Raw genomic sequence first — 22,579 nt, forward strand, 5'->3', positions numbered from 1 at the left:
ATTCATTACAATTCTTGAGTCCAGGAATGATTTATTATAATTTTTTTTCTTGAGATAGGGTCTCACTTTGTCACCCAGATTGAAGTGCATTGGTGTGATCACAGCTCACTGTAGCATCGACCTCCTGGGCTCAGACTTCTGAGTAGCTAAGACTACAGGTGTGTGCCATCACACCCTGCTAATTTTTAAAATTTTTTTGGAGATCTTGCTGTGTTGCCCAGGCTAGTCTTGAACTCCTGGACTCAAGGGACCCTCCTGCCTTGGCCTCCCAAAGCACTGAGATTACAGGTGTGAGCCATTGTGCCCAGCCTGTAGATAATTATACATCATGGAATTTCGTATTTGAAAGGCATCTTGGAGGAGGCTATGTGATTTATCTTACAGATGAGGAAACAGGCAGAAAGGGAATATGACTTGCCCAAGACCACATAGAGGATTAGAGGAAAATTGGAAATAGAAACTAGTGTCCTAATTTCCATTCTGTTGCCCTCTCCATTATATCAAAAGGCCACAGGGGAGGAAAAACGACCAGGCACCTGAGTGATGAAATAGCTCCCCTCAGTGTCCTTTCCGTGGTATTACAGAAGGACTCAGGACATCTGTTTTCCCATGGAAGCAAAGGCTGGTCTTTCTGATGATTGCTGCGTAGTGAGAGTCTATGGGAGGCACTTCTTGGTGACCCTTCCAATCGCAAACTAAAACCGTGACACAGAAATCAGCACAGTTAGAAATGGGCTGACATATGCAGATTGGTAGCTGGAATTAGCCCAAGTGGGAAGGAAAAAACTGTGTCTGAAAATCTTTTAAAATAAAACACATTATGCATATGAAAAAGAATAAAGAATTACGTAATGAGAAGTTGGATTCCCATCCCAAAGATTAAAAAAATAAATCATTGCTGAATCAGTTGAAGCCCCCAGTGTATCCCTCTTGGGACATCTTCCTGTTCCCTCATGGCAACCACTAACCTGAATTTTCTACTTCTTCTTTCTCTTTTCTTCATAGTATTCACAAACTTTAGTTTAGTTTTTCATGATTTTGTATTTTATTTAAACGATATTATAGTGCAAGTTTTCTTCTGCAGCTTCCCTTACCATTTAGCATCATGCTGTGAGCTTACATGGTCATTACTGGTAGCTTCAGTTCATTTATTTTCACTGCTATATAGAATTATTGGAGAAGTATTTTTATTCATTCCCTATTTGTTGGACATTTGGATTGTTTTCAGATTTTCGTAACACAAACAATGCTGTTACAAACTTTGTGGTACAGGACCCAGTGTGTATATGTGTAAGAATTTTTTTTCTGATTGCGTATTTGTACCTACAAGTAGGACTGCTGAATGGAAGGGGTCTACACATGTTCAACTTAAGAGATTATATTACATTGCTCTACAACATGGTTGCACCATTTTTTGCTTCCCCCAGCAATATATTAAGAACTCCAGGAGCTGGGCATGGTGGCTAATGCCTATTATCCCAGCACTTTGAGAGTCCAAGGTGGGAGAAGTTCAAGTAAGGAGTTCAAGACCAGCCTGGGCAACATAACAAGACCCTGTCTCTAAAAATAAATTTTTTTTTTTTTTTTTTTTTTTTTTTGAGACAGAGTCTCGCTCTGTGGCCCAGGCTGGAGTGCAGTGGCCAGATCTCAGCTCACTGCAAGCTCCGCCTCCCGGGTTCATGCCATTCTCCTGCCTCAGCCTCCCGAGTAGCTGGGACTACAGGCGCCCACCACCTCGCCCGGCTAGTTTTTTGTATTTTTTTTTTAGTAGAGACGGGGTTTCACCGTGTCAGCCAGGATGGTCTCAATCTCCTGACCTCGTGATCCGCCTGTCTCGGCCTCCCAAAGTGCTGGGATTACAGGCTTGAGCCACCGCGCCCGGCCTAAAAATAAAATTTAAGAAAAAAATTAGCTGAGCAGTCCTCGCTTCTCAGGAGACCGAAGCAGAAGGATGGCTTGAGCCTGGGAGTTCAAGGCTACAATGAGCTTTGATCCTGCCACTACATTCCAGCCTGAGTGACAGAGCAAGATCCTGTCTTAAAAAAGAAAAAAAATGCTCCATCGTTCTAAATCTTCTTCAGAATTGAGCATTGCCAGATTTATTTTTCTCAATGTGGTGGGTGTAAGATGGTATTTTATTATTGTAATTTGTATGTATTTTATTATTAATAAGTTTGGGCATCTTTTCACAATTATTGGTCATTTGTGTTTTCTCATCTGTGAAATGCCTATTCATGTCTTTTGCCCATTTTTTATTAGGTTGTTTATCTTTTTCTTGTTAATTTATAGGAGCTCCTTATATATTGTGGTTACCAATCTTTTGTTAGCTATATGTGTAGCATGTATCTTCTAGTAGTTTTGACTTGTCTTTTTACTCTGTTCTTGGTGCCTTTTAAAAATTAAACGTGCTTATATTTGTAGTTTTTATTTTGAAGTAATTTCTTTTTTTTTTCTTTTTTTTTTCTTTTTTGAGACAGAATTTCCCTCTTGTTGCCCAGGCTGGATTGCAATGGCATGAACTCGGCTCACTGCAACCTCCGTCTCCCGGGTTCAAGCAATTCTCTTGCCTCAGCCCACTGAGAGCTGGGATTACAGGCGTGCACCCCCAAACCTAGCTAATTTTGTATTTTTAGTAGAGATGGGGTTTCTCCATGTTGGTTAGGCTAGTCTTGAACTCCCGACCTCAGTTTATCTGCCCGCCTCGGCCTCCCAAAGTGCTGGGATTATAGGCGTGAGCCACCGTGCCCAGCCTATTTTGAAATAATTTCAAACCATGTAAGAAGAATTGTTACATGGCCATATTGAATCTAACCATACCCAAATTCACCAATTATTAAGATTTTTCCATCTGTGTTTTACAATTTTATCTATCTTTTTTCCTTCACCTATTTGAGATCAAACTGCAGACATCATGTTTTTTTGACCTCTGCCAAAATTTCAGTATGTATTTCCTAGAATAAAGACATTATATCACTTCTATAATCACGGTACAATGACAAGAATCAAAATTTTTAAAAATTGAGATGAAATTTACACAACATAAAATTAGCTATTTTAAAGTGCACAATTTAAGGCTGGGCATAATGGCTCATACCTGTAATCCCAGCACTTTGGGAGGCCAAGGCAGGCAGATCATCTGAGGCCAGGAGTTCGAGACCAGCTTGGCCAACATGGTGAAACCCTGTCTCTACTAAAAATATAAAAATTATCTGGGCATGGTGGTGCATGCCTGTAATCCCAGCTACTTGGGAGGCTGAGGCATGAGAATCACTTGAACCCAGGAGGTGGAGGTTGCGGTGAGCCAAGATCGCGCCAATTCACTCCAGCTTTGGCAACAAGAGGGAACCTCTGTCTCAAAAAAAAAAATTAAATAAATAAATAAACAAATAATATAGTTCACAATCCAGTGGCATTTAGTACATTCAAACTGCTGTGAAACCACCACCTCTATTTTAGTTCCAAAACATTTTTGTCACCCTAAAATAAAACCAATACCCATTAAGCAGTTACTCCCCAGTCACTCCACCCCCCACCCCACCCCACCCCTGCAGCAGCTATCAATCTGCTGCTTTAATGGATTTACTTCTTCTGGAGATTTCACATAAATGGAATTGTTCAATGTGTGATGTTTTGTGTTTTGCTTCTTTTGCTTAGTATAAGGTTTTTGAGGTTCATCCATGTGTCCATGTATTTGCATCAGCACTTCATTCCTTTTTATGGCTGAATTATATTCCATTATATGTAAAAACCACAATTTGTTTATTCATTTATCCGCTGATGGACATTTGGGTTGTTTCTACCCTTTGGCTATTGCGAACAGTGCCACTATGAACATTCATGTTCAAGTATTTGAGTACCTGATTTCCATTTTTTTTGGCTAGGTACCTAGGAGTGGAATTGCTGGGTCATATAATAATTCTATGTCTGACTTTCGGAGAAAGTGCCAAACTGTGTTCTGCAGCGACTGGGCCATTTTACATTACCACTAGCAACGTATGAGGGTTGCAATTTCTACATCCTTGCCAACACTTGCTATTTTCCTTTTTTTTTTTTTTAAGACAGAGTCTTGCTCTGTCACCCAGGCTGGAGTGCAGTGGCACGATCTCGGCTTGCTGCAACCTCTGCCTCTTGGGTTCAAGCGATTCTCCTGCCTCAGCTGGGATTACAGGTGCCTGTCACCATGCCCGGCTAATTTTTGTATTTTTAGTACAGATGGTGTTTCACCATGTTGGCCAGGCTGGTCTCGAACTCCTAACCTGAAGTGATCCACCCACCTCGGCCTCCCAAAGTGCTGGGATTACAGGTGTGAGCCACTGTTCCCGGCCTTTTTTTTTTTAATAGCCATTCTACTGGGTATCAAGTGGTATCTCATTATAGTTTTGATTTGCATTTCCCTAATGACTAATGATGTCATTATCTTATTATATCATTATATCAAGATATGTCATTATCTTATTATAAGGAAGTTTATGTGCTTATTGGCCACTTCTATATCTTCTTTGGAGAAATGTCTGTTTAAGTCCTTTGCCCATCTTTAGACTGGGTTTTCTTTTTCTTTTTGAGTTGTAAGAATTCTTTATATATTCTAAATAATAGACTCCAGATATATGATGTGCAAGTTTTTTTTCTATACATTGAAGTCTATACATTGTCTTTTTAACTATGCTCGTGGTGGCGGGTGCCTGTAGTCTCAGTTACTCCGGAGGCTGAAGCAGGAGAATGGAGTGAACCCCGGAGGCGGAGCTTGCAGTGAGCGGAGATCGCGCCACTGCACTCTAGCCTGGGGACACAGCCAGACTCAGTCTCAAAAAACAAACAAACAAACAAAAAAACTATGTTGCCCAGGCTAGTTTCAAACTCCTGGGCTCAAGAGGTCCACCTGCCTGAGCCTCCTGAATAGCTGGGACTATTGGCATGCACCACCACGCCTGGCTACTTTCTTGATAATGTCCTTTATTACACAAAAGTTTTCTGAAGTTTGATTATGACGTGTCCTGGTATGGATTTCTTTAGGTTTATCTGATTTGGGTTCATGCAGCTTCTTGATCTGTGGATTTATGTCTTTTGCCAAATTTGGGACATTTTCAGTCATTATTTCTTCAAAAAAAATTTTAGCCCCACCTCATTCTTCTCTCTTTTAGGGACTCTGATGACACAAATGTTAGGTCTTTCATTACAGTCTCATAAGACCCTGAGACACTGTTTATTGTTTTCTGTTTTCTGTCTGTCATTCAGTTTGGGTGATTTATATTGTTCTATCTTCAAATTCATTGATTCTTTTCTCTGTCTTCTCTATTCTGCTGTTGAGCCCATATTTTGGTTGTATTTTTTTCAGTTATATATATATTTTTAAGGCAGAATTTCACTCTGTCACCCAGGCTGGAGTACAGTGGCACGATCATAGTTCACTGTAACCTCAAACTCCTGGGCTCAAACGATCCTCCTGCTTCAGCCTCCCGAGTAGCTGGGACTACAGACACATACCATCATGCCTGGCAATTTTTTTTTATCTTTTATTTTTAGAGATGGGATCTTGCTTTGCTGTGCAGGCTGTCAGTTCTAAAATTTGCACTTGGTTCTTCTTTATATATTCTACTTCTCTGCAAAGAGTTTATATTTTTTCATTTATTTCAAACATGTTCATATTGTTCATTGAAACATTTTATGATGGCTGCTTTAAAATCTTGGTGAGATGGCCGGGCGCGGTGGCTCAAGCCTGTAATCCCAGCACTTTGGGAGGCCGAGACGGGCGGATCACTAGGTTAGGAGATCGAGACCATCCTGGCTAACACGGTGAAACCCCGTCTCTACTAAAAAATACATAAAACTAGCCGGGCGAGGTGGTGGGCACCTGTAGTCCCAGCTACTCCGGAGGCTGAGGCAGGAGAATGGCCGTAAACCCGGGAGGCGGAGCTTGCAGTGAGCTGAGATCCAGCCACTGCACCCCAGCCTGGGCGACAGAGCCAGACTCCGTCTCAAAAAAAAAAAAAAAAATCTTGGTGAGATAATTCCAACGTTTGTGTCACCTTGGTGTCAGTGTCTATCATTGTCTCCCCTCACAAGACTCTGGGTGGTTTTTGTTTTTGTTTTTTGTGTTTTTTGAGACAGAGTCTCGCTCTGTCACCCAGGCTGGAGTGCAGTGGTGTGATCTTGGCTCACTTCAACCTCCACCTCCCAGGTTCAAGCAATCCTCCTGCCTCAGCCTCCTGAGTAGCTGGGATTACAGGTGCCCACCACCATGCCTGGCTAATTTTTTTTTTTTTTTTTTTTTTTTCAGTAGAGACGAGGTTTCACCATGTTGACCAGGCTGGTCTCAAACTCCACCTGCCTTGGCCTCCCAAAGTGCTGGAATTACAGGCATGAGCCACCACGCCTGGCCTTCTGGGTGGCTTTTAAATCTTGTTTTAGCAGACCTTCTCTGACTGTACGTTGGTGGGAAAAGAGGGGCACTGCCTCTTTACTGCCAGGTGGAGGTAAAAGTCCAGGCTCCCACTGGGGACACCTTTGGGTGTGTGTGGAGGCGGGGGATGCCTCCTTACTACTGGGTTGCTGGGAGGGCCTCCCATGTGGCCTCCATTGACACCACCCAGGTGGGGAGCAGGAGGGTTTGCCACATGGGGGTGAAAGTCCAGGCTTCTTATGCACCTTGGCTGGCGGGGGTGGAGGTGGGCTGTTGGGCTGCCACAAGGAAGTTCATGTCAAAAAGTTTTTTGTCTTACTAGGCTGCCTTTTTCCTTGTCTTTTGGCTTTTCCGGGAGCTTTTTTTTCACCTGCATCCCTTGGTGTTTCCAGGTTGTCAGCCCCTCCAGCTTCCAGTCCAGGATATATAAGGTAAAAAGAAAACCACGGGAACTCACCACCTTGTCTTCCCTGAGTCTCAAGCTCCCTGGCCCATCGACCTTCTCTCTATATCTTCCGGAGTCTTCATAGGCTTGTTTTAGGTATAAGGTCCAGGGGGATTGGCTGGACTTAGCAGAATAAATTGGAAGAAGTACATCTACCCCAATTTGTTCCCAATACCGTTTTCCAATGGTCCATTTTTTTTCTTCTGAGCTGCAATGTCAGCTCTTGTCATATATCAAGTTTCCATATAGACATCGGTATTTTTTAGTGGATTATTTATTTATTTACTTTAAAATTTTAGATTCAGGGGGTACATGCGCAGGTTTGTTACACAGGTATATTGTGCTGAGAGTCGGGCTTCTGATGATCCCATCGCCCAGGTAGTAAACACAGTACCCAATACTATGTTTTCAACCCTTGCCTTCCTTGCTCCCCCTTTCGGAATCCCCTGCTTATTTCCATCTTTGTGTTTCTGTGTATTTAAATGGGTATTTTAATGTCTTTACATTTATTGAAATTTCCTTTAATGTCCTTCAGTAAGATTGTATAATTTTCTTAGTAAAGGACATGCTAATCTTTTGTTAGCTTTATTAGTAGATAGGCTTTCAATTTTTGCTTCATTGAGAATAGGACCTCTTTTAAAGCATATTTTAAATTGTTGCTGGTGTATAGAAATGAAGTTGATTTCTGCATATTGATTTTACAACAATAAACTTTTTGCAATTATAATACTTTTTCTGCAGATTATTTTGTAGCCTGGTTTGAATATCTTTAATTTCTTTTTGTTTTACTGTGCTGGCTAAGACTTTTCATTATACTAGTGTCGGAGAATGACGACAGTGGACATTCTTTCCTTTGTCCCGATTTTAAAGGAAATACATCTAATATTTTACCTTTGAGTATGACTTATGGTGTAGGTTTTTGAAGATGTCTTTTGTCAAGTTAAGGAAGTTCCTATTCCTGGTTTACTAAAAGTTTTTTTGTTTTTGTTTTTGAGACAGATTATAGCGCTGTCACCCAGGCTGGAGTACAGTGGTGTGGTCTCGGCTCACTGCAACCTCCACCTCCCGGGTTCAAGCGATTCTCCCGCCCCAGCCTCCCAAGTAGCTGGGATTACAGGTGCACACCACCATACCCGGCTAATTTTTGTATTTTTAGTAGAGGTGGAGTTTCACCATGTTGGCCAGGCTGGTCTCGAACTCCCAATCTCAAGTGATCCACCCGCCTCAGCCTCCCAAAGTTTTGGGATTACAGGCGTGAGCCACCTCCCCTGGTTGCCAGAAGATTTTTTAAAATTCGAGAATGGAGATGATCATAAGGTTTTTAACCTTTCTTTTGTTAATGTGGTACAGATAATTTTTAAAGCCTTTTAACTAATTCAAAATCATTACTTGGGTTAAGAGAATACAACGCTTTAAATAAAGGCTTTATCAAATCAGGATTCAGGTAAAAACAATGAAGTAAAAGTCTGCTATGATTATAGATCTTTTACTAACTTAATAATTTTTAGTCAGTAAGAGGATTTGGAGTTAACTCAATTTTAAAGATCTGTAAGTCAAAAGGAGGTTTTTCTTTTTTTCTGCCTGTAAGCAGGTCATAATTTCCGCTTTGCTATGTCATTTGTAAAAGTGTCCAATTCTACATATAGGCCTTTAAGAAATAATTGCATTATTGAATTAGAGCAATTGGAGAATGTATTATGTTTCAGTTTGGACAGAATGCCATCCCCAAGCTTCAGGGACATCCCTGCCTTCTGACTTCTCCAAGTCCAGTGGTAAGGAGTATTGGGAAAATAAGAGAAATAAAGGGTAGGAAACTGGGCTCTCAGCACCCTTTTCTTGACTTCCCTTAATTGTAGGTGTCAGCCCGTGAAATTTTGGCCAGCTTCAAGCCTACATGGTAAATATGTGTCTTGTGGAAATGCAAACAAACTTGTATTTCTTTATGGACGGTTAGTGATGGCTTTAGTCAAGATAGATTATTTTTTAAAAAAACAAATGTAGGCTGGGCACGGTGGCTCATGCCCTTAATCCCAGCACTTTGGGAGGCTGAGGCGGGCAGATCACTTAAGGTCAGGAGTTCAAGACCAGCCTGGCCAACATAGTGAATCCCCATCTCTACTAAAAATACAAAAATTAGCCAGGCATGGTGGCGTGTGCCTGTAATCTCAGCTACTCAGGAGGCTGAGGCAGGAGAATTGCTTGAACCTGGCTGTGGAGGTTAGCCCAGTGTTTTGTTGTTAACTATAATGTGATACAATATGACATAAAATATCATATGCAATATTATTTCAGATTGACTATGATATACCTAAGTAGGCCAGAATTAGCACAAAATAGTCCACCTGGAAAAAAAACCTTTATGAAAACGCCAGTTCATCTGAAATAATTAAGAATGGAACTACTGGCTAAAAATGTTACTTCCATAGGAAATTAATGATTTTGATAATGTATTAATTAATGAACAGTTTTTAAAAACATGTTTTGACATATTTTCAATGATGAGTTCTTCTATAATAATATAAATATATTTTTTAAAGCATTGGAGCCAGAATATCTGGGTTTAAATTATAGCTATGCCTTTTATGAATTGTGTTATCTAGGGCAAACAATTTAGCTCCCTAAGCCTCTACTTCCTCTTCTGTAAAATGGTGACTGTAATAATTACGTCCTAGAGTTGTTAGAAAGATTAAGTGAATTGGCCGAGCGCAGTGGCTTACACTTGTAATCCCAACACTTTGGGAGGCCGAGGCAGGTAGATCACAAGGTCAGGAGATCAAGGCCATCCTGGTGAAACCCCGTCTCTACTAAAAATACAAAAAAAATTATCTGGGTGTTGTGGCTCACGCCTGTAATCCCAGCTACTCAGGAGTCTGAGGCAGGAGAATCACTTGAACTGGGGAGGCGGAGATTGCAGTGAGCCGAGATCATGCTACTGCACTCCATCCTGGCAACAGAGCAAGATTCTGTCACAAAAAAAAAAAAAGAAAGAAAGAAAGAAAGATTAAGTAAATTGAAGTATGTGAAATGCCCAAGATAATAGATGTCAGAACATGGTATTTCTAATTCCCTCCACTATCATGCTGCAGTACCATGTGGTGATTATGGGCAGGGACTGTGGGGCTCCACTGCCTCACAAGCTGTGTGAGTGTGGGAAAGCTACTTAAACGCTCTATGCCTCAGGGCTCTCATCTGTAAAATGGGCATAATAAAAGCACCTTTCTCATAGGGTGGTTTTGAGAATGAATTTAGTTTATTGATATAAAATGCTTAGAATGGTGCCTGGTGCGCAGGGAATGCCATGTACATGGCAGCTAGTGTTGTACTGAGACAGTCACAGTTTGTTGTATTGGCATATCTCTGACTTACTACTTTTATAACTAACTACAGCTGTGGCCAGCAATATGCTTCAGGCCTTGGGAGTGTGGTGGAATTTTCGGACTTGAATGCCAAGGGTATAGCGAAGAGGGTGGAAAAGCAGAGGGGGCCACGTATTCCCCAGCTCTGGGCTCCGAATGCTTTGCTAAAACAGCCATCTTTGCAGATTCTAGCTCTGGGCCTAAGGAGAAGAGAGCAAAGATATTATGTGTCTCCTGGGTGCCATTTACCCTCACTGAGCCACTGCTTTAATAAACACCAATATTTTTTAGCTCCACTGTAAATGTTGTTTATAGTGAAGATCATATTATAACAGTGTTAATGGAATTTTTTAGAAGATGAAATATAAATCAACTATAAACGCACCACTTGATGCAAAAACTGATTTTATTTTTTCAATTTACCTCTAGTTTTTGTTTACATGCATATCTAGTATATGTTTACACAGTAGACATCACTGTTTATGTACAATTATACCCTGTTTATTAATACTAATCGATAACAGTTTTCCCTGTTATATGGTCTTTATAATAGTAATTATTGATAGCTGCACAATTAGGTAGATAGGCCATAATTACTCCATTTTTGAAAATGACAATGTCCACCTTCTACATACTGCAGGAGAACTTTACATATGATTGATAGCAAAGAAAACAAATTGTAAAAGAAAAGGAAATCAAAGGCCTAAACCTCCTTATGGCACAAGGGGAGTATTTGATTGCTTAGGAGCTGTAAAATTCTATCATTTGATTTTGCAATGCATTTCTACCCCAAATGCTTTATTTCATGTATGTATTTTTAAATTTAAGAGAATTAAAAAGAAGTTGCATGTGATGGGTATGTGGAGGTTCATTATACTATTGTCTATTTTTGTATATGTTTAAAATTTTCCATAAGTAAAAAGCTTAAAAAAGAATCTGCTTATAAATGATTTTTCCAATACCCTTGGAAATAGCTTGAAATATCTCTTGATGAACATGCCAACACTAGCCCACATGGCACCTTTGTGGGAAATTTCAAAGTATGTCTTCCTCAAGAGCTTTTGCTTCCCTGTTCCTGGAAGGGTATGTGGTAAGGGTATGTAAATCTACAGTGTCTACATGGGAAAAGGTGCTCCTTGCATGTGGCTCTCTTGCACGGTGCACAACTTCCCACATATGCAAGAGTTGTGCTTGGGTATCACTAAACCACTGTTGAGAACGTGTTTAAGAAGGGGGCACAGGGAGTACAGGGGAAGCGGAGGAGGCTGTAGCTGTTCCATCATTGGTGACCTGTACTGGGTAGAGGGTGACTAGCAGTGCGTGATGCTACAGCAAGCCATGCCCTCCCCAACCTACCCTGGGCTGGGACCCTTGGGCCTGCCGTAGGTCATAGTCCACACTCACTGGAGGGGTCCACTTTATGGTTGTGTGCTGACCACATCCTTGCTAAGACCCAGGCTCTCCTTTCTCCTGGTAGCTCCGTGATGAACACAAATGCCCCTCTTCTGTCGGACCCTCCAAACACTCCAGTCCAGGCTACCTTGGGATTGAGGTCATTACTCTCCTCTTGACTTTCCTTGTGCTTGTGGTTCTGTCCTGGTCTCGGTCAGTTCTTTCCCTGTCTGACGCTAGTCCCAGCTCCTTCTCCCACTCCTGGGAATTCTCCAGTTCCTGACTCACTGCAGCCTACAGGCTCTAACAGCATGGCAGGTGTCAGAAGGCGCCTCTTATGTTCAAGGGTCCTGGGCTTCCAGCAGGGGAGTAGATGGCAAGTTACCAGTAGCCCCAAATGTTAGATGCTGTGGCTTGATTAAAGAGAAATAGGAGACAGCTCCACGAGATCCAACAGATGGTCTGATTAGGGAAGAAGGAAGCCAGTGCAGAACACTTACAAAATAGCCATGCTTGGTAGTGAGCTGTTTTGGACAGGGACGGTTTGGCAAGCCCTTCTGAAATCTTCACAGCCGGCGTCAGGCCTGGCACTGAGCAGCATGCAACAAATGTTTGTTAGATGAATAAATAAAACATAAGGGCTGGGCACAATGGCTCACACCTGTAATCCCAGCACTTTGGGAGGCTGAGGCGGGTAGATTGCTTGAGTCCAAGAGTTCGAGACCAGCCTACCCAACAGGACAAAACCCTGTCTCTACTAAAAATATTACACAAAAATTAGCCAGGTGTGGTGGAGCGTGCCTGTAATCTCTGCTACTCAGAAGGCTGAGGCAGGAGAATTGCTTGAACCCAGGAGGCAGAGGTTACAGTGAGCCAAGATCGTGCCACTGCACTCCAGCCTGGGTGACTCTGTCTCCAAAAACAAACAAACAAACAAAACACTACAGTATAAAATGTATATATTAGGGCTGAAGAAATACAGCATAGAAGAGTGATCTAAGTGGATGAGAGTAATAAAGATTTCCTACAGGGGGAAATTATTTTTAGAAACTGAAGGGTAGAGAGAAGTCTAGTGCAGTGGTCCAAGCACTGATAATAATACTGTGTAGCCTCTAGCAAGTTACTTAACCTTTCTGTCTCAGACTCATTTCCAAAACAGAATAGTGCTTACTAGATAGGGGTGGAGTGTTCCCTCGCAGGAGGCGCTCACTGGAAGGCCTCAGTGAGTTAATGGGTAAATGGAGCTTAGTGCTTGATCAATAGAATTAGCAACATCATCTGATATCCCATCTTCACATTCCTGGGAGTCCTCTACAATTGCTCCTAATTCTTTTACAAAGTAACATTTCATTTTCCTAAATTATTTTCTAGTCCTTGTTCATAGTCAACTTGTTTTGTTAAAATTACTTTATTCTTTGTAGAAAATGATGCATGCTCATAAAAAAGAGCTCCAAGCAATAAAGTACAAATAAAGAAGCAAAATAGAGTTGATATTTAAGAACAGAGTGCTGTTCTCATCACGTGGCCCTAGTCCCTTGTATGTGTATTGTTCTCATGCGAGTCACTGAAGCAAAATATTACTCCATGGAACCTGGATGTTTTTGCTAATTCTTGAATAAAGACAAACAAGTTTGTATTATAAAGTATCAAACTACTTTATCTAGACTTTTTCTAAATAAGAAAACTGAACTGACTTTTTCTAGAATAAAAACTGAGGTTATTTGTACAAGACATTGGAAACAAATTCCTCTTGACATTTTCTTTCTGTTTATCAGTGGCCTGAGGCTTCCACCGCTAAACCCAAAGCTGTAGATACCTATTGCTTGGATTATAAGCCTTCCAAGGGAAGAAGGTAATGATGTTTTTTAGCATATGTGGAAATTGATATTGCATCCTGTAACTCTGGAAAAACTCATTGTTCAGATTTATGTGGAGGGTTTAGCCTGAAAATAATCTGTTGAGAAAGGAGAAAGATTTGTAATATCCAACAATTTCAAAGCCAAAGTTTCTAGTTCATTGCTCATATTTAGAGATAAGAAAGTAGGCCCAGGAGAACTGGGAGGACAGGGCAAAAGTCACAGTGGACTAAGATCACAACCCAAGTCTCCTGACATGTAGCCATTTGGAAACATTTCTTTCTATTTGCGTCCTGGAAGATGGACAAGAGGCAAATATATATATATATATATATATATATATATTTAAAAGGATATAAGGGCGGGCGCGGTGGCTCTTGCCTGTAATCCCAGTAGGTTAGGGGGTTGAGGCAGGTGGACTGCCTGAGGTCAGGAGATCGAGACCAGTCTGGCCAACATGGTGAAACCCCATCTGTACCAAAAATACAAAAAAATTAGCCAGACGTGGTGGCATGCACCTGTAATCCCAGCTACTTGGGAGGCTGAGGCGAGGGAATTGCTTGAACCAGGGGGGCGGAGGTTGCTGTGAGCCGAGATGGTGCCACTGCACTCCAGCCTGGGTAACAGAGCGAGACTCCGCCTCAAAAAATAAATAAAAAAATAGAAAGGATATAAATATACGGTTAAATAGGAGAAATAAGACCTAGGGTTCAATAGGTCAGTAGAGTGGCTTTAGTTAACAATAATCCATTGAACACTTCCAAATAGCTAGAAGAGAATAATTTAAACATTCCTAGCATAAAAAGAAGATAAATATTTAAGGTGGTGGATATCCCAGTTGCCCTGATTTGATCTTTACACATTATATGAAGGTATCAGAATAGCACATGTTGGCTAGGCACGGTGGCTCATGCCTGTAATCCCAGCACTTTGGGAGGCTGAGGTAGAAGGATCACTTGAGGCCAGGAGTTTGAGATCAGCCTAAGCAAAATAGTGAGACCCTGTCTCTACAGAAAAATTTAAAAATTAGCCAGGCATGGTGGTATGTGGCTACAGTCCCAGTTACCTGGGAGGCTGATGCAGAAGGATTAGTTGAACCCAGGAGTTCAAGGCTGCAATGCAGTGAGCATTCCAGCCTGGGCGACAGAGTTAGACCCTGTCTCAAAAAATATATATGTAATATAAAATTACATATACCCCAAAATATGTAAATCTATTATGTATCAATTTTTAAAAAGGAATAAAAAGAGTAGGTAATTCAACTAAAAGCTCAAGACAGGCAATTGTATTAGTCAGAAAGTAAAGCTTTCTGGAGAGTTTCCTAACTTCTGAATAAACTTCAGAAGGTTTTGCAGAATTAGACTAGTGGAAACATAAGGCTCATGCTAAAAAATTTCAGAAAGTGCTCTTGCCCTTTTAAGTGCAAAATAAGCAGATTGCAAAGGCGCTTTTCGTCTCCGCCCTGAAAGGTGGTGTTTGTACCTAAGAAGGGAGGAACGAGAGGGCCTGAGTACTGAGGCTTCCCATCCACTTATACAATTTCCCAGTGGGGACCTGGGGATCTGAAAGGCCTGTGCCAAGTCAGGCTTTATGCCGGCATTGAGAAGTGCTACACAAGTGGGCAGAAACAATGAAGAAATGCTTTGTGGGATTAGAGAGACCTCACATCCCCCAATATGCTGTTAATATCACTTGTTGAAATTAGAGACTGGGCACAGTGGCTCAAGCCATAATCCCAGCACTTTGGGAGGCTGAGGTGGGAGGATCCCTTGAGCCCAGGAGTTCGAGACCAGCCTGGGCAACATGGTGAGACCGCATCTCTACAAAAAAAATTATTTTTAATTTTTTTTGGAAGCAGGGTCTCATTCTGTTACCCAGGCTGGAGTGCAGTGGCACAGTCATAGCTCATTGCAGCCTCGAACTCCTGGGCTCGACTGATTCTCCCATCTCAGCCTCCATGCCCAGCTAATTTTTTTTTTTTCAGATGGAGTTTCACTCTTGTTGTCCAGGCTGGAGTGCAGTGGCACAGTCTCAGCTCACCGCAACATCCGCCTCCTGGGTTCCAGTGATTCTCCTGCCTCAGCCTCCTGAGTAGCTGGGATTATAGCCGTGTGCCACCACACCTGGCTAATTTTTGTGTTTTTAGTAGAGTCGGGGTTTCACCATGTTGGCCAAGCTGGTCTCGAACTCTTGACCTCGTGATTCACCCGCCTTGGCCTCCCAAAATTCTGGGATTACAGGCGTGAGGCACCGCGGCCGGCTTGTTCTCAGCTAACTTTTATATTTTTTGTAGAGACAGGATTTCAAACTCCGGGGCTCAAGCAGTCTGCCTGCCTTGGCCTCCCAAAGTGCTGGAATTACAGGCGTGAACCACTGCACCTGGCCTACAATTTTTTTTTTTTTTAATTAGCTGGGTGTGGTGGCATGTACCTGTGGTCCAAGCTACTCAAGAGGCTGAGGTGGGAGGATGTCTTGAGCCCAGGAGGTTGAGGCTGCAGTGAGCTGTGATTGTACCACTGCACTCCAGCCTGACAACAGAATAAGACCCTGTCTCAATAAAAAAAGAAAAAAAAAAAAAAAGAAGAAGAAACTAGCATAGGTTTTTAGTGAGGAGAGGCTATCTCTAAATCCCCACCATGACTGCACCCTTGGGCTTCAAGACATACTTTAAGGGGGTGCTCAGGTACACCGGAGCTGTCCAATCCTAAGAGCCGCTGATGTTTTCACAGGTGGGCTGCAAAAGCACCAAGCACCAGAATCACATATGGGACTATCACCAAAAAGAGAGGCTACTGCGCGAAAGACCAGACTATTGAGAGCTGGAAAGAAGAAGGTTTCCCAATGGGCTTGAAGCTTGCTGTGCTTGGTATTTTCATCATCGTGGTGTTTGTCTACATAACTGTGGAAAATAAGTCGCTGTTTGGTTAAGTAATTTAGGAGCAAAGCAATACTCCAAGCGGGGCCTCCTGCTTCAGGAAAGAACCAAAAAAGTACCCTGAAGGGCAAGCCTAGCCCGCAGCCCTCCCTTGCAGGGAGCCTTCCCTTGCACTGTGCTGCTGTCACAGATTGGTATCTGGGCTCAGCCAGGTGGAAGGAACCAATGGGAGAACGAGGCACCTGTGTTAAGAGCACGATGGTTAGGAAATCCCCCAAGTCATGTCAGCTCTCATTAAAGGTGCTTTCATATTTGAGCAGGTGTCAAACAAGGAAACTGTCTGACATTTTTCTTTCTAACTCTGGTGACAAGCCATAGGTCGCATTTTATTCACTCTTCCAATTGTACAGCCAACTCTGGGAAATAGCTAATTTACAGCAGAGAAATGTGTCTAGTTTAGCAAACACAAAGAAATGTCCAACACCATGGAAACAATTTAGAAGAGGATAGCATTTTTGCCTTTGAAACTTAGCAAGGTTCTAAAAAATTACTATCTGACAAAGAAATGTAATAACTATGGCCTCAGGGACCAGGCAGACCTGTGTAGGCACCCAGCTTCTCTCTTTATCGGCCCTGTGACCTTGGGTGAGTTAGTTGTCCTCCCTGATTTTCAGTTTCAACTTTCAAGGGTAGAATAGGCCTCTTAGGGTGATTAAGAATTTGAGGAAATAATGTGCGTAATGTACTTAGTGTGGTCCACACCTGACTTGTAGCAAGTACTCAATAAATGCTTAAGCAATGTTACACTTTGGCACAATATTGGAGGAGCTAATTCTAGGTACAAAAAAGCACCAGAGGCTGGGCATGGTGGCTCAAGCCTGTAATCCCAGCACTTTGGGAGGCCGAGGTGGGTGGATCACTTGCGGTCGAGAGTTCGAGACCGGCCTGGCCAACATGGTAAAACCCTGCCTCTACTAAAAATACAAAAAATTAGCTGGGCATGGTGGCACATGCCTGTAGTCCCAGCTACTCGGAGGCTGAGGCAGGAGAATCACTTGAACCCAGGAGGCAGAGGTTGCAGTGAGCAGAGATCGTGCCACTGCACTCCAGCCTGGGCAACAGCCTAGGCTCGTGATCCACCCGCCTCAGCCTCCCAAAGTTCTGGGATTACAGCATAAGCCACCATGCCCAGCCTGAAAATGCTTATTTAAAAAAAAATTTTTTTAATAGCTTTATTGTGGAATTGCTTGAGTCCAGGAGTTCAAGGATGCAGTGAGCTGTGATCACACTACTTAACTCCAGCCTGGGCCCTGTCTCTTAAAACATATGTATATATAGAGAGATAAATAATTTATATGCCATACAATTCACCTACTGAGAGTTACAATTCAATTATTTTTAGTATATTCATAGAGTTATGCAATCATTCCCACAATAAATTTTAGAATATTTTCATCATTCCAAAAAGAAATCCTTAAGGTGCTTATTTTAATGGTAAACAAAAAAGGACACAAATTTGTTGTACCATATTATCACAACCGCACAACAGTGGAAGAAAATATGTCAAAATGTTAAGAGTACTTTGGTGACTGGGGCTCTAATTTTTCCCCCATTTCTACTTTTTAAATATTTTTAAAGATTTCTGTAAGCAGTGTATATCAGTTTGCTAATGAGAGAATATAAACATTAATTTTTTAAAATTGCATTCTGTCTGGATGTGGTGGCACATGCTTGTAATCCCAGCACTTTGGGAGGCTGAGGTGGGAGGATCGCTTGAGGCCAGGGGTTTGAGACCAGCTGGGACAACATAGCAAGACCCTGCCTATAAAACAAAAAAAAGAAGAAGAAATTTTTGAAAAACTGCATACTGTATTACAGTTTGAATGCAAAGATCATAAAACTCTAGTAAGGCTGGCTTAAACAGGGATCTATTTTTATCTCATAAAAAGAAGTCTAGGGCCGGGTGCTGTGGCTCACACCTGTAATTCCAGCACTTGGGGAGGCCTAGGTGGGCGGATCACCTGAGGTCAGAAGTTCGAGACCAGCCTGACCAACATGGAGAAACTGCGTCTCTACTAAAAATACAAAATTAGCCAGGTATAGTGGCGCATGCCTGTAATCCCAGCTACTCAGGAGGCTGAGGCAGGAGAATCGCTTGAACCTGAGAGGTGGAGTTTGCAGTGAGCCGAGATCAGGCCATCGCGCTCCAACCTGGGCAACAAGAGTGAAACTCGGTCTCAGAAAAAACAAAAAAGTCTAGAGTTTAAGATGTTCAGTATTGTTTAAAATGACCAAAAATGTAATATAATGCTGATTCAAACAAACCAAGTGCAGAAAAAATTATGATCAAGGAGATGTGAAACTGACCCGATTTTTGGTGGTATTCAGAGAGGTTTGTTTTGACTGAGCTGCAGCAGCTGTCTGACTCCCAGGGGAAAAAGCGAAAGGCTAAGAGAATCCCAGACACTGGCCTGGCACCTTGGAACTGCTGAAATTCCATGAAGAATCCAGATAATGGCCATCACATTATCATTTAAGGCAGGACACAAGGACTAACCAGGTCTCTTCTCCAGCTCTACGTATTTCATCCTGAGCAGCAAGGGAGGCTGAGAAAGTGGGCACTGGAGCCTTAGCAGCCTCTGTGTCAGACAGACAAGGGAGAAGAGGATTGGTCATAGGAGTAAGCAGAGCCAACCTACAGTGGTGGTCACATGCACTTAAAAAGGAAAACTTATGTTGTGTTGTTTTGTTTGTTTGTTTTGAAACAGGGTCTCACTCTATTACCCAGACTGGAGTGTGGTGGATCACCGAAACCTCCACCTCCCCGGCTTACGAACCTCCCACCTCAGCCTCCAGAGTAGCCGGGACTACAGGCCCGTGCCACCACACCTGGCTAATTTTTTTTTGTATTTTTTATAGAGATGGGGTTTCACCATGTTGCCCAGGCTGGTTCAGAACTCCTGGGCTCATGTGATCCTCCCAAAGTGCTGGGTTTACAGGTGTGAGCCACCGCGCTCCACCGAAACTTCTGTTCTTAATAAAACCAAACGTTATAAAAAATAAAACTCCTAGAAAGTTGGCTGGGCGCAGTGGCTCAAGCCTGTAATCCCAGCACTTTGGGAGGCCGAGTTGGGGGGATCACAAGGTCAGGAGATTGAGACCATCCTGGCTAACCCGGTGAAACACTGTCTCTACTAAAAAATACAAAAAACTAGCCGGGAGAGGTGGCGGACGCCTGTAGTCCTAGCTACTTGGGAGGCTGAGGCAGGAGAATGGCGTAAACCCGGGAGGCGGAGCTTGCAGTGAGCTGAGATCCGGCCACTGCACTCCAGCCTGGGTGACAGAGCGAGACTCTGCCACACACAAAAAAAATAATGATAAGTTTCCTCCATTATTTTCAACTTTTCCTAGTTCTTTTATGTTAGGATTCTGGAATCAGTTTAAAGAGACTGCACAAGACAATTACTTTTGTGTCTGACCATTCAAGGTGTGAGTCCCCAACCAGCAGTATCAGCATCTCAGGCTCGGTCCCAACTACTGAGCCAGAATCTGCATTTCAACAGGATCCCAGGTGATTCCTACCCAAATTAAAGTTTGGGAAGCATTGTGGTGGCGCATCCCTATCAGATGCTGTGATATAGTGATATAATAAAAAATTTATATTTTGTCTCTGCCCTGGTTCCTGGCACACAGTTCCTAAAACCTTGGAATCTCCTGGGTGGTAAGAGTGTCTTTTGTATGCTATTTGAGATGACTGGTGACTGGGGGCCACTAGATAGCTTCAGAATGGGGACAGGTCACCAGAAAGACCAAGGCAGGATTCTAGAGTTAGAACTTTCAGTCCCATCCCCCCAGCCTCCAGGAAAGGGAGATGAACTGAAGGTTAAGTTGGTCATGAATGGCCAATGATTTGATCACTCATGCCTCCATAATGAAGCCTCCATAAAAACCCAAAAGGACTGGGTTCAGAAGCTGGTTCTGGGTAGCTGAACCTATGGAGATGCCTGGTGGGGGGGAGTGCTGGAGAGAGCACAGAGCTCCGCGCCCCTTCCCGTGTGCTTCACCCTGTGTGTCTCTTCCATCTGACTGCTCATCTGTACCCTTTATTATTAAACCAATACATGTAAGGAAAGTGTTTCCCTTAGTTTTGTGAACCACCCTAGCAAATTAATCTAACCCAAGGAGAGAGTCCTAGGAACCTTGATTTATAGCCGGTTGGTCAGAAGCACAGGTCACAATGTAGGGTTCATAACTGGCATTGGAGGTAGAGGGCAGTCTTCTGAGACTGAGCCCTGAACCTGTGGGATCTGATGCTGTGCCCAGGCAGACAGCGTTGGAATTGAGTTGAATTAAATTATAAGGCATTCAGTTGGTGTCTGATGGATAATTTGGTGTCAGAATTGCTTGGTATGTGGGGAAAAAACCCATACATCTGGTGTCAGAAGTGTTGTGGTGGCTGGGAGTAGGAAAAAACACTTTGGTTGGCCGGGCATGATAGCTCACACCTATAATCCCAACACTTTGGGAGGCTGAGATGGGCAGATTGCTTGAGCTCAGGCGTTTGAGACCAGCCTAAGCAACATGGCAAAACCCTGTCTCTATAAAAAATACAAAAATTAGCCATGTGTGGTGGTGCATGCCTGTAGCCTCAGCTACTTGGCTGACTGAGGTGGGAGGATCGTTGAACCCTGGAGGTTGAGGATATAGTGAGCCATGGTTTCAATACTACACTCCAGCCTGGGTGACAAAGTGAGACCCTGTCTCAAAAAAACAAAACAAAACAACAAAAACCCAAAACAAACAAATAAACAACAACAACAACAACAAAAACCTTTGTTTTTTTCCTATCTCTAATAGATCCATATATAGGAGGAGTCTCTAAAACTCAGGTCAGAGGACCAGTGAGTTAAGTCTATCAGGAACCTAAGTGCAATGGGGGACACGTTCCCTCTTGGAGAAAAACTTATCTTAAAAGAAGAGACTCAAGGCATACAAGTTTGGTCCCAGGCAATGTGTCACCATCCGTTCAACAATCGATTAGCACCTCTTGTTCTCTTGCAATAAAATGACAAATAAAACCAGTCAGGTTGCCGGGCGCGGTGGCTCAAGCCTGTAATCCCAGCACTTTGGGAGGCCGAGACGGGCGGATCACGAGGTCAGGAGATCGAGACCATCCTGGTGAACACGGTGAAACCCCGTCTCTACTAAAAAATACAAAAAAACTAGCCGGGCGAGGCGGCGGGCGCCTGTAGTCCCAGCTTACTCGGGAGGCTGAGGCAGGAGAATGGCGTAAACCCGGGGGGCGGAGCTTGCAGTGAGCTGAGATCCGGCCACTGCACTCCAGCCCGGGCGACAGAGCCAGACTCCGTCTCAAAAAAAAAAACAAAAAACAAAAAAAACAAATAACCAGTCAGGCGTGGTGACTCACATCTGTAATCCCAGCGCTTTGGTAGGCAGAGGTGGGAGGATCACTTGAGGCCGGGAGTTGAAGACCAACCTAAGCAACATAGCAAGACTCTGTCTCTATGAAAAGAAAGAAGGAAGGAAGGAAGGAAAGGAAGGAAGGAAGGAAGGAAGGAAAGAAGGAAGGAAGGAAGGAAGGAAGGAAGGAAGGAAGGAAGGAAGGAAGGAAGGAAGGAAGGGAAGGAAGGAAAGAGAGAGAGAGAGGAAGGAAGGAGAAAAAGAAAGAGAGAGAGAGAAAGAAAGAAAAGAAAGAAAGAAAGAAGGAAGGAAGGAAGGAAAGAAAGAAAGAGAAAGAAAGAAAGAAAGAAAGAAAGAAAAAGAAAAGAAAGAAAGAAAGAAAGAAAGAAAGAAAGAAAGAAAGAAAGAAAGAAAGAAAGATTAGCTACTCAGGAGGCTGAGCCCAGAGGATCACTTGGGCCCAGGAGTGAGCTATTATTGTGCCACTGCACTCCCCCTGGGTGACAGAGCAAGACCCTGTCTCTAAATAACTTTTTTAAAAATCAGTATAAGATATAGTTCCTGCTCTCAAGGAACACACAGTCTGACAGGAGAGCTGAAAAGTCAACTGACATTATGGTGTTAAGTGATATCCTTTTGATGGTGGCATAGGGTACCCTGGAAGCACAAAAGAGCAACCTTCTCTGATATTGGGAGTAGACAGGGGTAGCTTCCTAGAAAAAATGGTATCACAGCTGAAGCCAGAAGGATGGGTAGGACTCAGTCCAAATAAGGGAAAAGTGGGCAAGGCTAAAGGAAAAGTCTGCCAGGCGAGGGAGCAGTATTTACAAAGAC

At 42.8% G+C, this 22,579-nt stretch overlaps 1 protein-coding gene across 8 annotated transcripts in view; it reads left to right on the forward strand.

Annotated features, from left to right (window-relative positions):
• Window positions 1-16,656, forward strand: part of LEMD1 (LEM domain containing 1) — a 37,107-nt gene extending 20,451 nt beyond the window's left edge. For 2 of the 8 annotated variants that reach the window (XM_009188899.3, XM_009188923.3), the window contains 4 exons: window positions 6,793-6,831; window positions 8,552-8,617; window positions 13,369-13,445; window positions 16,179-16,656. In XM_009188899.3, the coding sequence (XP_009187163.2) occupies window positions 6,793-6,831; window positions 8,552-8,617; window positions 13,369-13,445; window positions 16,179-16,377 (381 nt within the window). In that variant the 3' untranslated portion in view covers window positions 16,378-16,656. Of the gene's footprint in view, window positions 1-6,792; window positions 6,832-8,551; window positions 8,618-8,701; window positions 8,743-13,368; window positions 13,446-16,178 lie in introns of all 8 variants that reach the window. The other 6 variants (XM_017950205.3, XM_017950206.3, XM_017950202.3 and 3 more) reach the window with 6 other exon arrangements.
• The last annotated feature ends 5,923 nt before the right edge of the window (window positions 16,657-22,579 follow it).

The sequence above is a fragment of the Papio anubis genome, chromosome 1, assembly GCF_008728515.1.
Source record: "Papio anubis isolate 15944 chromosome 1, Panubis1.0, whole genome shotgun sequence".
Lineage (NCBI taxonomy): Eukaryota > Metazoa > Chordata > Mammalia > Primates > Cercopithecidae > Papio > Papio anubis.